The sequence below is a fragment of the Triplophysa rosa genome, linkage group LG11, assembly GCF_024868665.1.
Source record: "Triplophysa rosa linkage group LG11, Trosa_1v2, whole genome shotgun sequence".
Taxonomy (NCBI): domain Eukaryota; kingdom Metazoa; phylum Chordata; class Actinopteri; order Cypriniformes; family Nemacheilidae; genus Triplophysa; species Triplophysa rosa.
In genome coordinates, this window is record NC_079900.1 from 12,990,910 (window position 1) to 13,009,007 (window position 18,098).

Genomic DNA, 18,098 nt, shown 5'->3' on the forward strand with positions numbered 1-18,098 from the left:
CTGGGGCATTTAATGGCTTCTATATTTCTGAGAGTGAAAGACGTACAGGATCTACGCTAGACAGCAGCTGTTCTCAGGTCAGGGCAGGAATTGTCCTTGAGATGTGAGCAAGAGCAACTGTTATTTTATTGAATAGCACTCTAATGGGCCTGCATCTACAGCCACCAGACCAGATGTTACTCTGTGTGTGTGTGTGTGTGTGTGTGTGTGCGCGTGCGTGCGTGCGTGAGTGAGTGAGTGTGTGTGTGTGTGTGTGTGTGTGTGTGTGCGCGCGCGCGCGTGCGTGCGTGCGTGCGTGCGTGTGTGTGTGTGTATACAAAAATCAAATAACTTCTTTCCCCAAAACTTATTTTGAGCTTGATAATTGCAGCACAGAATCTGTTTACTTCAGTGTTTTGAGAGCACCTTGTTTGTAAAGTTCAGCTGTGTTTTTCTGAGGTTTAAGCAGTATTACAGACAGCCGAGGCTGGTTTGAAATGAGACAGGAAGTGAGAGGGTGAAGACAAGAGCAGCAGGTTTGAAAGTGAGGGCAGGCATGAGTCGACGGCGAGCCTTCTGAGATGAGACTGCGGTGACTGCCATTCTCACACATCTGACTTCCTCTTGCGGCCAGCCTTCTCACGCAAACCTCACCCCCAGCTCGTGAGATAAGGTAGTCAGCTCTTTTTCTGACAGAGATTACCTTCTCGTTTTTTCTATGAACTTCGTAGTACGGCAGTGGAGCATGTTGTGTGTAAACCAGATATCTGTTTAGAAGCAGCTGTTTATCTTTACTCGTACCTTCTGGTAGGCTACAGTAAAAACGTCTTGACCATCTTTCGTTGAACGAAAGTGAGCAGCGCACGCATTTTGTTTTGTTGTTATTTTTATCTGTAAAACTTGCGCAACCTAAATCAAATTTGATCACATTTCCTAGGTTGCACTCAAAAGCCTTTATACCACAATCCTCTACTGCATTCCAGTCATACTCGGGTGTTTTTGTAATACAAGGAGTTGAAGCTCACCTGCTTTGTATGCGAGTTACAACAGTACTATGCGACACATGATGACTTATGTGTACGTAGAGACAGCCTTATTCTGCCTCAGTCATATTTCATCCATTGCAACAAATGACAAAATACACACACAATCTCTATATATCTATATATCACACACAATCTCAGTATATATACAGTATATATATATATATATCTCTCTCTATCTCTCATTCTGCTCTTTTAGTTTCGGTAAGCCGTAGCTTGTAGACTTTGAAGGTTAAGATCTAACTCCCTACAGTTTTGACCTTGCCTCAGAATGACTGGCATTAGTTCATTGCTCTTTCTCAGCACCAGTGCTGTCAAAATGAAACACTTGCTCTCTTGTTTCAATTCAGTGTCTATAATCTGAACGTGTTCAGGAAAAAAAGCTCATTCAAAAGCTAATCTTCAAAGCTAATTGCAACCTAATTCATACCCCCCCAGCAACTTCCCCCTCTCTCTCTCTCTCTCTCTCTCTCTGTCTCTCTCTCTCTCTCTCTCCCCATCACAACACTCTCTCTCTCCCTCCCTCCCTCCACCCGCACGCCGTCAGTGGGAAGGTCTCTGGGGAGTAGCTGCGGCCAGGCTTTTTGGGGGAGCTGTCAGATTAATGGATTTCCTCTTTAGCTCTGATGTGAACAGAGGGAAAAACCCTCCCTGCTGGGACATACTAAAAGCAAAGTTTTTACAGGTCCAGTGGAAGGCCCGTATGATCTCTGTGTAGTGAAGGTTTTGCATTTAAAGCATAAAATGGTTATAGTGAGCATATTAATGATGCGTGAGAAAAATATAACGATGAAAGTAAATGTGAAGTCCCTGTAAGGGTAGCAATGCATATATGCATACACTCAGTTCTACGTATTGTAGAAAGCAATGTGAATCTAAAGTCTTTCATTTCTATTTAATGTAGACCTATGTGATTGTGTCTATATAACCTGTTCAAACTGTTTTTCATACCATGCAATTTTATGATTTCTGGAGTGATTTGTGAAGGAGAATATCACAGATGAAAAATGAAATTCCTACAGCGCCCTCTGGAGGTAGTGTTGTGCACAGCACTTGCATGAGTTCAGGCTTGTGTGAAATAAACGTGGGTTGGTTATATCTGGATGTTTAGCTAACAGCCCCACCTAGTGTTTCATTTTCTACTTAAATTTTTTTTAAAGTTATTTCTGTGTATTTTTACAGTAGATTTCGTTTTATTTTTTGTAATTTTCATGAAGTAACCCAAAAATATAGCAAAATAATTTCAATCTCAAGCAATGAATAAAGGTGTTTTATCTATAAGAAACTTTTGTGTGAACTTGTGGTTAAAAAGGGATTTAGTATCAAATTCAGTATCTTCTTATGGGGACAAAAATGGGAAAGGTTAGCTAAGAAAACTCAAATAATCTTGTTTTACTTTGTTTTTGTTGATGTCTTTTGTTTTAATTACACTGTTTCAGATGAAATAATTCACCTGATTCTTTGTTTGTTCTAGTTTCAGGGTTAAATGTTATTACATTGGGCCTGTGGTTCCATGCGTGTCATAAGTCTTAACTGTGTCATAGGTAAATATATCTCTGTGTTAAATATAGATGTGTGGTCATGGCACAGATGTCTGCTCTTCTCTCTGGATAGTTAGGAAGCTTTAGTCACAGCTTCTGTCCAGTGCCCGGCTGAATTCTGTTTGCGTTAGCTCATCGGGAAACTCCTCATTCATGGGGAATGTGGGGGACACTTCTTATATAGAGAAGACAAACAAGCATCATGTCTTATTTTTGTCATGAGATATTTTAAATATGAAATTTCAGAGGTTTGATGAAAGTTACAAAATTTGTTTTAGAAGAAATCCACACTTATTTTAATATACAACATTACTTATATTTTGAAAATAAAAAATGTAATTTAAATATAAAATGAGTATTAACCTTTATCTACTTATTGTCTCAAATGTACGCATTTTAAAAACATGAATGAATGCAAATAAAACATTTCTGTGTCGTAACTTAAATAATATTTCATGTTTATGAAAAATTATTCATTTTTCAATTTAATGTATCAACATATTTTGTCATTTATCTTATATCTTTCAACACTATTATTATCTTGGTTATATTTCCTTTATATCTTTTGATGTTATCTGTCCTGCTTTTAGGAAATGACATCATGAGTGTAGTCAGCATAAACACATTCGGGTGTAAAATGAGTATGGTGAGTTCACTCTCTTTGTATGTCATTTGGCATTCCCAAACTGGAGAGCAGGACCAATGAGGGCCATTAGACTGACAGTAAAAGAGACATCAGATTACAACCGTAAACTTATTATAGCCTTCTGAGTGTGCGAGTAGACAGTTTACTTGTAGCTTCAAATTCTTACTGATGACATCACAGGTGTAAAACGACCAACAGTGGGAGGTTCTAGAACGCCGTTGAAAGAATATATAAACTGAAGAGACCTAATGCAAACAGAGCATCTGGTGAGAGCACAAACAAGCCTTCAAGACACAGAAGAACCTCTAAACGCTTTTGGGTTCCCAGACGAACAGAAAGAAGAAAAAATGTCCCAGTCTTTCACCAAGAACTTCTTCATGGATGACCCTTTCTTCACACACTCCCACTTTTTGTGGCCCAGACCCATCCTGGCTCTTTCTAGTTTCAGAGAGGACTTCCTCCAGCGTAGAGCTCAACTGATTCAGAGCCTCAGGAATGAGATCAGAGACGGCTTGCTAAAGGAACTGAGTGAGGATCTCCACAGAGAGTTCTTCCAGAGTCTAGATGATCAGTGCTCCTCTAGCGAAGAAACAAAGCAGAACAACAAGCGAGACCTGTCTCTTACTCTGGACACTCAGGGGTTCTCTCCAGAAGATGCCACTGTAACAATATCTGGGGAACGAGTGGAGGTCATGGGAGCCAAGCAGACAGAGAAAGAAGGTTCCTCTTCATCCACCAGCACTAATGCAGACTCACAGGCGCAGGGATTTGTTCAAGCTGTGGAGCTTCCTGATCACCTGGATCCAGCCACCTTGACCTGCTCACTTGGGGAAGATGGTCTCCTGCATTTAGAGTCACAAGAGTCCAAAGAGCAGATGTCAGAAGAGCACGTCATTCCCATTCGCTTCAGAACATCACTGAATTTCCCCATCAGGAAGGACAGCACAAACAAAAAGGAGGATGATGCTGAGAAATCAAACTAGACTGATGGTGCATCATAAATTATGAAATATTTATATTAATGCAATGAATGTTCTCGCTGTAACTGTACATTAATGGTTTTAATAAATTGATGATTGGTATATTGGTATGTGTGACTTTATGCATGAACTACTTTGACATATGACAAAGATTCAAGTTTTGAAATGGCGAAAACGTTAATGAGATAAACATAAAATGATCATCTCCATAACGCCGCATTCACATATTAAAAACATAAGACTCTCAAAAGTAATTTACAGAACTTCATTGTGATGAAATAACAATCATTTTCTGATCCCACTGGATCTTAGTTTTCTTTGCCACAACATATGTGTTAGACAGTAAAGAAAACTTAACATTAAACTCAAGAGTCAAGAGCCCAACTAAAGCAAACACTGATCACAATAATGGTGATTTGTTGAAATTTCAACATTTTTTCAAAATTAATTGCAGGTGCAAAAGTGATATTGATTCAGTGCAATTAACATTCACATATCAGCTATTTTTTTACATTGATTCAATGGTTGCTTGCTGTCTGGGTATCCATGTGGAAAGGTACAATATGTGTACCTTTGAGGGTACATTTTTTCTCACAGTGCAGTAAGGGGCATTTGGTTAGCAATAAATACCAATGGTTATATTTTGACAGATTTATCAAAAGATTCGTGCCTACCAAATTTTTTTTTTACTTTTTATGATGTTATATGTAATGATTCATGAACAACCGTTTGAAGTGGTTTGAGGTGCTGCAAGGTAGTTACAAAAGGTGCTTTGAAACTCTTTTTTGTGAATGTGTTAATGGTTTACAGTGATGAAATTATTGTATGTAAGCATAAATGTAAGACTATCCTAATAATTATTTTAGTTAGTTTTTTAAGCTACAGTCAGAAATTAAAACAAGTTTTGGAATGTTTGGTGCAAAAAAAGACATTTTGTGGAAGAGAAAATGTGGTGTTAGACTTCCCAGACAGGTGATGGCGCTATTGGAGCATGATTTAAGACCTGTAGCAGTTTCGTTTTGTTCATTTTACAAACTGCATTTTCATAATTCAATCATAATTTTTATGACAAGTGCATGCATATTAATTTGAAAATAGTTGAGAACACATTGAGAAGAATGTTCTTCTTGCCATGCTAAACAAAACAGATGTTTAGATGTTTAATGGCTTGTTTCACTTAAGTTAAGATATATAGTAAGTTAATCAAAAGGGTACCATATAAGTGCTCTCAGAATGCAGAACTTACATAAATATGAATTATATTTACATTTATGCATTTGGCAGATGCTTTTATCCAGCATTTTTTTTTATCACATTCTCTAATCTTAAATGCACAAGCCCTTCTTTCGTAACTGTTTCTATGTTTCGTTATTGAAGAGGAGAGGTTATGTAGATTATATGTCTTTTATGTTTGACTGTTACACGTTGTTGCTGTCTTAATTCACGTTTTTCAGGAAATGGATAAACCACTGCACTTTTTAAATATGCATTTTTCAAAACTTTATATTGATTTTGTAAAACCAAAGTGACAAACATACAGGGTGACTAACAGTAATGATTTATGGCAAAAACAAGAAATATATGAGGCTATAGAAGGACAGCAGTGATATGTGGCACATTCGGGTCTGATGGCATATTACATGATAGGATATTATGGTCAAAAGTAACCTAATCGCATGATATTCCACTTGTTGCTGGCAGTGTATTCCTCGTCATTATGCGTTACGCAGACTTTTTCTTTGACACAAAGAATGGCGGGAATCTAATATCTTGTGACCATTCCTAAACCCTGTCAAGACGCAGTAGAGCAAAAGTTCAAGGGATGAAAGCCTTTAGGATGAAACAGTCAGCTGGCTATAAAAGGTATTCTTAAAATGGACAGCAGGGGAATTTGACATCAGAAAATCATGAGATGAAGAGGCCAAATGCTGCCATTACATTCGGTTCCCTGGAGGAGCTAAATAAGAGCCTGTAAAGGTTTCTCTGACATTTTCAGCCTCAGGGACATCATTTGTTGTGGCTGCGATGCAGGTACAAAACACAGCGGTTAATATTTGATGTGAGCAACCTCGGGCAACAACATGGAGGAAGCGCACAAGGGAAACCACAAATGCCTCCTGCCTAATTTAAATGTCAGCAGCATAGAGATTTTTGATCTCATTCCCTTTAATGGGAAATAACTTCTGTGCTGAGAGAGAGAGAGAGAGAGAGAGAACAAAATAAAGGCAATCGCTCAAGTCCATTCTCAACACCTGTCATTACCTCAGACTTTTCACTGCTTTTACTAGATTTTTGGCAGGAGGATATAGGATAAAATAGCACAAAATTGTCTTTGAGCTGGCAAAATTGATATTAAGGCTAAGAACACTATAGTCGACTTCAATTTCCCATCCTCACTAACAACTAAGTGTATTGCCCTTAATAAAGAAAATAGAAAATGGTTTCACGCCATTACTAAGAACATCCTTCTGCTCTTACTGTATGTTACTTTTTGTAACATATTTTTCAGTTTTACTTCTATCCATACACCGGTATTGACCCTAACTGTGATATTACCATAGTATTTGGTTGACAATTTAACATAGTAAGTGGTGGTTTTGCACCTATTTAACATTTTGTCACAATGGTTATAAACTCTCTCTGCCTCCCTACACTCATATTTTGATGTGATTGTCCAGAATAAAATACAAAATTAATGTGACCGGTATATCATTATTTTGTAATTTTCTACAAAAATTTGTCTGGAAGAAAGGCATACATGTTGGGTTGGGCAACATAACGGTGGATAAATGATTTGGTGAACTGTCTCTTTAAAGGGATAGTTGACCCAAAAATGGAAATTCTGTCATCATTTACTCACTCTCAGGTTGTTCCAAACCTGTATACATTTCTTTGTTCTGCTAAACACAAGGGAAGATATTTGGAAGAATGTCAGTAAACAAACAGATCTCGTCCCCCATTGACTCCCATAGTATTTATCTTCCCTATGGCAGAATGGGGGATGAGATCTGTTTGGTTACAGGCATTCTTCAAAATATCTTCCTTTGTGTTCAACAGAACAAAGAAATTTATACAGATATGGAACAACCTGAGGTATAATGAAATGATAGAAAAACTTTTTTGGGTCAACTATCCCTTTAAATACATTTTTATGAAGTTTTAAATTTTGACAAACTTTAAATAAAGTTTGAATTTGTGACATTTATACAATTTTCAAACACTAATATAGAAAAGTATTTCACTTGTTTATTTTTGCATTATCACTTTAGTGGATGCATCCCCTGCATGCTTAAAATAAAACTTTTTAATGGGTGCTCTCAACTGGCACACATCTCTTCCTAATCCTCTTCACAAACTTTAATGGTCTTGTTTGGCCTCCAGCACAATAGATGGCTCAAACATTGACAAGCAATCCTTGCGGTTAATCACTTGGATAAGGAGACAGCCTCTGTAGACCCACACCACAAGGTAAATATTTATCCTTTTTCCACCCGACCCTAATGACAGTGCACCGTCTTGCCAGGCAGTTCAATGCCACTGGGAGAGGAGACATGTTCCCCAGACAGCCAGTATCATCTGCCCCACTGCACCAATAGAGCCTCTCCTTTTGTCTTTGTCAAAGCATGCTTTCTTCCTGTCTCTCAGTCATTTCTTCTTGATGGTGTAAAAATCTGACATGTCAGTCCACACTCTATAACCTCAGGGAACATTGTTGAAACACAGGATTCTTGTGATGTGAGGCCAAGTAAAGAACACGCTTTAAGAGGAAAGTTCAGGAGCCCTGTGAGGAAAGATAGAGATGATTTGTCTTTGGGACTGCTGATTTATTGAGTATTTGATTTTGCCCCTAGAAAGAAGTTCCAGGATAACCTGTTATCCTGACAATACTGGGTTTGCAGCATAATTGTTAGCCCATCTGCTAGACCAGAACCAAACCAGCATGGATCAATATGGAAATTTATGCTGGTCTCAAATGGATGTTTTGCGCAGGTGAGGCAGTTTGTGATTCACTGCCTGGTCACAGTGACGGACACATTTTTCTAAGCAGTGAGGTCACTTAAGACTTCTGGCATTGGTGGTGTTCGGCTATGTTCTGACATTACTAAACTGCTTCAGGCAGGTTAAATATACAGTAAAATAACATGGTTTTCATGTTTTTCATGTAAATTTGTGGTCTTTTTCTGTAATTTGACGAGTTTTTGCCACACTATAATAACAGTTGTGTTAAAAACAACACATTTTGTCCTTAACTGAACACATCTCTGTGTTATTTCTTGTGACAAGAATAACACATAATGTGTTAAATAACACAAACAATGTGTTAAAATTAACACATTCATTTTAGGTGTGCATATTTTAAAAAGAAGCAAGAAATCTGTAAAAAAAGAAAAGTGAAATTCCGTAAAATTACAGGGGTTTTTACATTACACGTGAAAACCTGTAAAAAACAGTAAAATTAAGTTCATTTTGTTACAGTGCACCATATACTGTCATTGAAAAAAGATGTTTTAGGTCTTAGATTAACTTTTTTATTTCTATTTCTGGATCTTTTTCATTTAATAAAAAAATGAGAACTAAACAGGTCAGTAACTACACTACTGATCAAAAGTTTAGGATGACTTGACAAAAACGTGTCTCATGATCTTAAAAGTCTTTTAATCTGAAGGTGTGCAGTATGTTTCAATGTTTGAAAATACTTTTGTAGACAAAAATATATTGAGGCCAACATATTGATGTCTTTCATTAGAAAAAAACATTCAAAAAATATTTGTTAAATTGTTTTCTTGGACCAAATAATGACTAAAAAGCAACCAAAAAGAGTACAGCATAGATGGACATTCTAATTGTGTTATTCCGTGGTTTTGATGGGTTTAATATTGAAGAGTTTTTTTAATTGTGCATTCCAATGACTATTAATCAAACTGCAGTTGGGTTGTTTTGATTCAGTAATAATAACTATGGCTAATAAAAAAATACAGCCACCTTGCACAATAAAACACAAAAAGAGTTTTTGCTAACAAACCCTTAATTCTATTATTAAATGTGGAAAAAATATAAGTAAAGAAAAAGTAAGCGATCCTTAACGTTCGACTAGTTGGCTGTGATTATATAAAGAAAATTACACAAAGAATAATAAATAAAATATTTAGTCAGAAAAATAAAAATATCAGTCAGACAATGTCTCATTACTTTATTCAGAGAGCTGCAATAGGGCATGGATCCCAAACATATCAGAGATTCTCTGACCACTAAACATATTAGACCTACAACAGCCACTGCTCGGACAAGAAAGATGAAGCAGAGAAAATGTGCTTTGTCTTTCTGATATATTATTGGTTTAAAAAAGCATATAAAAACTAAAACATGACCAGACACAATAAAGTGTTCAGCACCCCCCTGAGTGTTTCTCATTTTCTATGAGGACAGACATAATTAGAGCAATCAGCTGTGGTAAAGGGTCATGTAGGTTGGAATTAGATCATTTTGCAGTTTAGTCTTTATGAGGGTGCATGCAGACCGAAGCAATAGGTGTCGCGAGGCGACAGTATAAAATGTGTTCTGTCGCGTCCAAACCCGAAAGGTATCCACAGCGACAGATATGAACTAGTAATAAAGATGGGTGTGTGTTCACAACACTGATTTGATTTGTCCAGCTGTCGGGAAGCGGGTTCAGTGAAGCATCTGTCTGGGTCCTAACTCCAGGTACTTGGCCCTTATGGCACTTCAACGATGATTACGATATTTCAATGCAAGGACGCCCGCAGCTCAAACGCATTACCATGAATGCGCTTCTGATAAATAGCAAATATTTACGTGAACTGGATGATATTGCTTGTACTAAAACATTACCTGAAAGATGCCTAGTAACATGCATTTAATATGAGAATTTCATCAACTGAATTGAATTTTTATGAAATTACATATATTAGGTGCTGGCTATCCTTAAATTAAACAAACAGAATGAAATAAGCACTTTCTTTCATTTTTTATATTTATATCTCACATCAGGTTATACCTTATCAAGTTTCATCAGCTTATTTTCCTTAAAAGTAATGATCCTTGACAGCATTATATATAGCAGGGAAGGTGGGCTAGTTGTCACACAGCGAAATTGTCTCAGTAACTGTAAGGTTTAAAGTCAAATGTCCAATTACACAAATGTGTTTCTATAGCATTGGTTTTGTGTATTGGCTTCATAACCCTCTTAAATTCAAAATATATTTGTTAATTCTATCCTATTAATTCTATTATCATACACTATATGGACAAAAGTATTGGGACACCACTTCCAATGAACAGATTTTACTACTTTTCCGTAATTTCAGTGAGCACAAATATTAATGCTACAACATATAATGATATTCTATGAAATTGTGTTTCTAGTTTTATAACATCCGTTTGGGCAGGGCTCTTTTCCAACATGAAAATGTCCATGTGCACAAAGCAAAAGACAAAGTTCAAAAAGTTATGCTACATTCAGTCTAGTGTGGAAGAACATGAACACCTTTGAGCCAAAAACTCATCATCCAAACCCATCAATGACTTGTACACAGGGGTACAGTCATTTCCGGATAAGAAGGCCCCTCTAACACTGTTGTAACAAAGATGGAAACAAACTTCTTTAATATGGTATTGTATGGTATAGCATTAATATTTGATTTGAATTACTGTAATAGATAAACATGTTTAAAGGGGTCATATGACACGGCTAAAACGAATATTATGGTTTGTTTTAGATGTAATGCAATGTGTATACACGATATAAGGTTCAAAAACGCTGTATTTTCCACATACCGTGCATGTTTGTATCTCCTCTTTGCCCCGCCTCTCTGAAACGCGCAGATTTTTTTACAAAGCTCATCGCTCTGAAAAGCGAGGTGTGCTATGATTGGCCAGTTAACCAGTGCGTAGTGATTGGTCGAATACTGCAAGCAGGTGACGGAAATGTAACGCCTCTTACCATATTTGGAACATCAGGTTCCAAAGCAATTGTACTGACAGGTACGCCCACCTTACTTGCGTATACATTTGGGTGGTCTTAGTCAACTCATACCACGAACTGACGTAGATTTGTGGGGGTGTTGTTACACGAGGCGTTTCAGGCAGGTCTGGGTGACCATTCGCTTTAGTTCCGACACTTTAATTTTTGCAATTTTACGTGTCTAATACATGCACGGGCAACTTATAACACACCAAAGACACAGAAAAACACGTGGTCGTGCCATATGACCCCTTTAAAAGGGGCGTCCCAATACTTGTCCATATAGTGTATTTTGCACTTGGATCAGCAAGTGAACACAATAAAATCACACTGGCATACATCTGGGTGATGGTCTGTCATACAATGAGAACAAAATTGAAAGAAAGATTGTTGTCAGGTAGAGCCATTATTTCATGAAGGCAAGTTGTCCTATTTTTTAAGTTGTCATACATTTATAGAATTTATAAAAATTAAGCAGCTTATAGTATTGTGACGCCCCTTTCATAGGGAGAGACCATTACCAGTTTCAGTTGATATGATGAAGGTGTCATGGTTCGGCATTCTGGCCCTGTTGGCCTTCCATATGCTCTCTCCGGTTTCCTCTCTGTTCCCGCCCTCTCGTTACCTCATTATTGCTTGTAATGATTTCATCCCCCACAGCTGTTCCCTCTTGATTTGTCCCCTTATTTAATGCCCCTGTGTCTTCTGTCTTGGGCTGGATCATTGTCGTTTGTGTGGAGTGGTTTGCCATGTGTCCTTGTCACCCGCCGTGTCTTGAAGTCTAGTCTAGTCTAGTCTAGTCTAGTCTAGTCTAGTCTAGTCTAGTCTAGTCTAGTCAATTGTAGTCATGTTTTATGTAAATGTTATCTCTAGTCTAGTTAGGGTAGTGAGTCGATGTTCCTGTTTATGTTCCCGTTCCTACCCTAGCTGTTATGTTTTGTTACCCCCTCGTGGGTTTTTGTTTCTCGTTTGTTCTCATATTAAAGTTCTTGTTACCCCTTACTGTGATTGGGTCCTGTCTGTGATTGGGTCCTCTGTCCTTGTTCTCGTGTTCCCTCTCGCTGCCTGACAGAAGGCCTATTGTCCTGATTACTATAGTGGCCAGTTTATACTGTACTTATTTAAAAACATACACTTCAAAAAATGTTGTGTTATTTTTAACCCATGGTTGGGTCTAAACGGAACAAACTAACTGTTGAGTTAAAATGACAAAGAAAATGTTCATATTTGACCCGACCGTGGTTTGAAACAACCTAGCATTTTGAGCTAAAGTAGTCCAACATGGGTTAATTTATAACCCAACATTTTGTTTTTCCCTTTTTCAGAAAAAGTCATGGTTGAAGACACACACTTTTGAAAAGGTGCTTCAAAAGGTTATTCGATGCCATAGAAGAACCTTTTGGTTCCATAAAGAACCTTTAACGTCTGAGGTTCTTTGTTGCGAAAAAAAGTTCTTCAGATAATAAAAATGTAAGGAAGAGATGGTTCTTTACACTGAAAAAAACAACTTGTAGAATTTACTCAATAAAATCCTGGTAACAATTTGCACGAATATTTTAAGTTAATTGTCGTGCTATAATTCAAGTACAACTTACTAACCAGAATAAAGTAAATACTACTAAAATATTAATATTACTTAAATTAACAAAAAAAGATTAAGTTGAACATGAACATGTGTCTAACTCAAACTTCACGGCTCAATTACTGTCATATTGAAACGTATAACCTTTCACAACATAAATGGTCAAGTGAGAAGAGACTGGTAAACTCTGTACTGTCACTAGCACAGTTACTGCTCAATAAATGAAATAACGTTGTGCCTCCTTCAGCCAAGGCACAAGCACCACTCTTCTGAACAACGGTAACCACTTATAAAACCCAAACTTAAACATAATTCCAAAACTCTCCTAAATCTCAAAGATAAATCAACACAAAACACAAACTTTCTTTTTTACAGAAAAACACTTAAAATGTCAGTTAATCTGGAAAACGAATCTCCTAACGCAGTCAGATGCAAAGCATGCTGGGAACTACAGATCAACTGCCAGTGTAGTTATATCTACAAAAATTATTTATGTAGTCTCAACACAATAAATAAGTAAACTTAATTTGACCAATTTAAATGGGTTTAACATAATAAAATTGAGTTGGATATACTTATTAATTTTCTCAATTAAAATTACTCAAACAAAAGAATTAAAATTTAATTATTACTACTACCAAAATTTGTAGATTTTATTCCCAAGATTTTTACGTTATTTTAACTCAATTTTTTGTTAAAAACACTTTTTTTTAAATAAGACATTACCCAAAGTAAGTTGGCTATTGTAAATAAAAATTTTGTTTCAACTTAAAAAAATAAGTTACCTGATTGCCTTAAAATCTTGAGTTGGATGAAAGCTCAACACCTGGTAGAACTAAGACAACAAATCGAAACAACACCCTGAGGTTGATGTTCCCCTGATGTTGACAAAACTGTCTGTTAACACAGAAGTACAAAGATTTATCCATTTTTCATCAGCATCTGCTATAAGAGAATGACATGGAGGAAGGTGAATAAAGAAAGTGAAAGTAAGTGGCATTGTGTAGCAAATTAATATGTTGTCTGTTCTGAATAATTGTATCTATAAAAATATTTTTATAGTGTGTTTACACATATAAATGTTGTTGAACTTAAAGCTTACCCTTGTCATCTTGCCAAGATAAATAGCTGTAATTAAAACATTGCTGCAGGCCTGTTTATGCTAGAGGCGGGATAGTTTTGGCTCAATAAGTGTTAAATGTAAGTTGTTGTTGGAGGTGTCATCATTTACTGGCACCTTCAGGGACAACTACGACAATTGTATCCATATATCAAAAAATAGCAAACATCTCTATTGATATACATCTGAAGGATTACTATTTTACTATTATGTAACCGCTTTTTGGAAGTAAACCCCTATACTGTTGAAAGCATTGAATGATATCAAATAAACCCTTTTAACACACAGAAAATAAAATTTAAAAATACAGTAGGAAATATTTTAATAGACTGAAGTGTTGCTTCAATGCGTACTGTGCATTCACTGTGGCCTCACAAACACTACATTAAAATAAGATTAAAATCTTATTTTAAGGATACAATTAATTAAAGTGGTCAGTTTTGCCACTTAATACACATATGAAATAATTTATAATATATCATTTATGTTTTTCATATGTTGGCCCAGTTACCTATTTATTGACAGAAATCCTCAGTGTTTTCTAACATTAAAACTGTCCATTCCCTTCTCATCTGAACAGCAAACAAGGCAATAAATATTGACAATCTTGTAGCAAAAGAGTTTATTGTTTGGCCTGGTTGAGGTGAGCTCCTCAAATTTTTAGCTTCATAATACTGAGGAATCCCCTAAACCCCGTACAAGTCTTATAATCCACTACTTAAAGTTTCACCATATGATTTTTTTCTCATTGAGGTCTTATTCCTAAATAGGACAGCAGACTTGGATACAAAAAAATCTAAAAGAGGATGCATGGATGAGCAATGTTTACATTAGATGATTTCTTATTATGATGTAGGATGTGTGGGCAAACTGATATGGTGGTGCGATGAGGTCAATGTTATGACATCATGAGCAATTCAGTTGAGTAATCTAAATTAGATTAGTTCCACCAGTGCCACCAGTTGAAACTAAAAACTTGAACAGTTAAACAGATGTAAAATGAATGAAACCAGAAATAGTTCTCAATTAAATGTTCCTTTAAATTCTGTGATGCCAGACTATTCCTTACAGTCCTCAAATTTACAAAACCTTTACGCCTTTTATTTATCGTGAGCACAAAAAACATGAGCATAGACATGGAATATTTCGATGGTCCTTTTCCCTGAACTCTCAGATTTTGGCACAAGACGCGAGCCATATGTTTGTACCCATCAACAGACACGGCAGCTGTGTGGTGGGCCTGGAAGCTCATCATCCATCAAACCAACTTTGGTTTGAGTCTTGTCTTGTGTTTTGCCAATTTATTCTTGAGTAGAACTTGATTTTGGTGCATCTTCTATAGACTACACAAACACTTGTTGATTTAAAATAGTATTAACAGTATTGCGCTTTTTCAATTGACTTCATAACGCTTTGTGAGGCACAATATCTTTCCCTTCAGACATTCTCCAGTCACGAAAGCAACATCGAGAAACCGTTTTCTTGTTCTTCTATTACTTTAACACGAATACTTGAGCTCAACAGATGTTTGTTAATTAGGCATGAAAATAAGAATCCTCTGTTTTATCTGTGCTCACACGGAGCTTTGTATTCAGAGTTCATCTTGATTTGAGTTTTTTGTCACATTCGATCTTCAGAACACATGGCATACAGACATTTCCATATGCTTATCTTCTCATCATCAGTCATGACAGGTTGGAAAAATGAAGTCGTGACAGATATTTATATATGCAGAAAAGCTCACTGTCAATCTTTTCAGCAGTTAACCCTTTTCCCCTTATATCATTGTGTTCAAGAACAATAAACAGTAACTTAGATACAGGATTCCCTCTGTGATGATTTGCTGTTGTTTATTTAAAATTGAATTGACAGCGAACAGAGGTGTACATGAGATTATTACATTTCAGAAGCATTTGATTTAAGCTAAACCTGGTGATATATCAAACGAGTCCACCCTCTCTGCCTGCTTTTTTCAATCATGAACATGTTATCATCCCAATAATTCTTGCTTTCAGAGTAACCCAAACAACACAGTAACATATCAGGGTTGCTTCACTTCTTGTGCTTTGCTGATGTTGCTCTTGAGGTTGTCAGAACATCCATGGGGAGCTCCTTGGGATCCTTTAGTTTGGCTAGATGTGTTCACTTAATGTGCTGTTTTCTCTGCTCCACATGCCCTCATTTTAATTTGCTGTGGAGTTCACAGACTAAAGGACAAAGTTTTGACTACACGGTTAGAATATTCTTCATTTAAAAGATGCAATAGTATAGTGTTTTTCATTTGTCTGAGTGATTATTTTCTTGAAACTTTTTTTTATTTACAGTTACTTTAAACCAGGTGATCGAAAAATAATTTCTAGTGGATGTATGAAGTCATTTCTTATCAAGATCACACAGGTATCCGATTAGTAATCACAAGTGTAGTTTAGCATTTTAACCAGACATTGCTAATGTTTAAACGTGCTGTGTGTAGCATTTTTTGGGATATTGACAGATATGCAATAAAATATACATAACTAAGTGTATAAAGACTAATGAAGCGTTATGTTTTTATTACCTTAGATGGAGCTTTTTCTATATGAAGAGTTTATTTCCAAAATGAGATAACTAAAAAATCATGTATTTTTATTGTGCATTCCAATTAATGTCAATCAAACTGCAGTTGGTTAGTTTTGATTTAAGCCACAATAACTCAAAAAATATAACTAACTAATACAACAAAACACAATAAAAGCATGATAGCATAATAAAAAACATTAAAAAAAATGCTTTTTTAACGATTTTAAAACCGGAGTTATCTCATTTTGGAAACAAACTCTCCTTAATTCGCCATGTTGTTTCTACAGTATCCCTAAACAGAGAAACTGCTCTACAGAGCGTTTCATAAATACATTATCTCCGTCAGCAGAGCAGTGAAAACGTGATGACCTATTAGTCCTTTGTCAGCCACCGTAGTGCTTTGAAAGGGAGGGGTGGAGTGAGCCGTTGGTTGCAGTTCACAACCTTACCACTAGATGCCGCTACAATAAAAAATATAGGTTACAAAATATTGTTCTATTATACATTTATTATTTACTTAAATGTAGTATGTAGTATGTCAGTTGTATTTATTTCAGTTAAAATAAATTATTATTTTATAATTTATAATATATTTTTTGGTAAACCTTAAAAAAAAACATTGTGTGTACATCTAACATCTCTTCAGTGTGGCACAGCATTCATTTGTTTATTTATTTGTGCACTTGATGTGCTTTTCTATTTTTAAATGCCGATTTTGTAACCCGAGGTTATGTGGAAGCATTGAACACACATGAAATCTCAATAGTCTTGTAGTTGCCAGTGAGTGTTGCACTGGAGTTCATGGTTCAGTAAGTCCATTGCGGGGATGCTTCTTTTAGACTGGGGGATGGTTATGGACTCCTGGGTGGAGTATTGAACAGGCCACAGGTGTTGAGGTTGCATGAGGCCTCCAGGGCTTTGGTCCTGGCTGTCAACTTTGATCAAGTCCTCTAATGGAACTATTACGCTAGAACTGCCACACCAGAGGGATGGTAGAAGAACTGGAGTTACCTCAGGTTTAGTTACCTCAACAGAGAGTTCAGTAGCCATGAGATTCCTCATGTTCTCAGTTCAATGGGCTGAATTTGCTGAAAAACCCAATATATGCTGTTGTTTTTAAATGAGGCTGAAAGAACAATTATGTTAAAGACAACAATAATGTATAGGTTTTTGTATGTGCAATGCAATTTTTAACCTTGCATGCCCACAGGAAACTGTTCAACAGATCAATGATCAGTGTCCGCTTTATCTGTATAGCACCAGTTCCATATTATCATATTGTTTAAGTCATCTGGGATGTAGGTGAATGATGATCAGTGGGTGAGCATTATTGAGGTCTCACTTCTTTTCATAACACGCTGTGCCATCGGCACTGGTGATGGCCATTCGCTCATCCTGCCATTGCAGAGATATCACTGCTGGCTTGCAGCCTAATAATTGTTCTCATAGCAACACACTTAGGACAGTCGCTATTGTTTTAAGAACAATAAGAAGCTGGTTTCACACAGATTCCACACATATTGTATTTGGTCAGGCATACAGATTTATGAATAATGACAGAAATCACAAAAGCAGCATGTCATGTTTCAAGTGAACTGCATTTCTTCTTCATTTTCATCGGACTGAAAAAAAATGAGAATAGGAAAATTTCAAAATTCATAAAACA

General features: G+C 36.4%; 1 protein-coding gene across 1 annotated transcript; it reads left to right on the plus strand.

Annotated features, from left to right (window-relative positions):
* The first annotated feature begins 3,442 nt into the window (after nt 1-3,442).
* On the plus strand, nt 3,443-4,285 carry hspb9 (heat shock protein, alpha-crystallin-related, 9). Its single transcript, XM_057345737.1, has one exon. It carries the CDS (start codon nt 3,458-3,460, stop codon nt 4,190-4,192), a length of 735 nt encoding a protein of 244 aa, XP_057201720.1. The 5' UTR covers nt 3,443-3,457; the 3' UTR covers nt 4,193-4,285.
* Nucleotides 4,286-18,098: the final 13,813 nt, after the last annotated feature.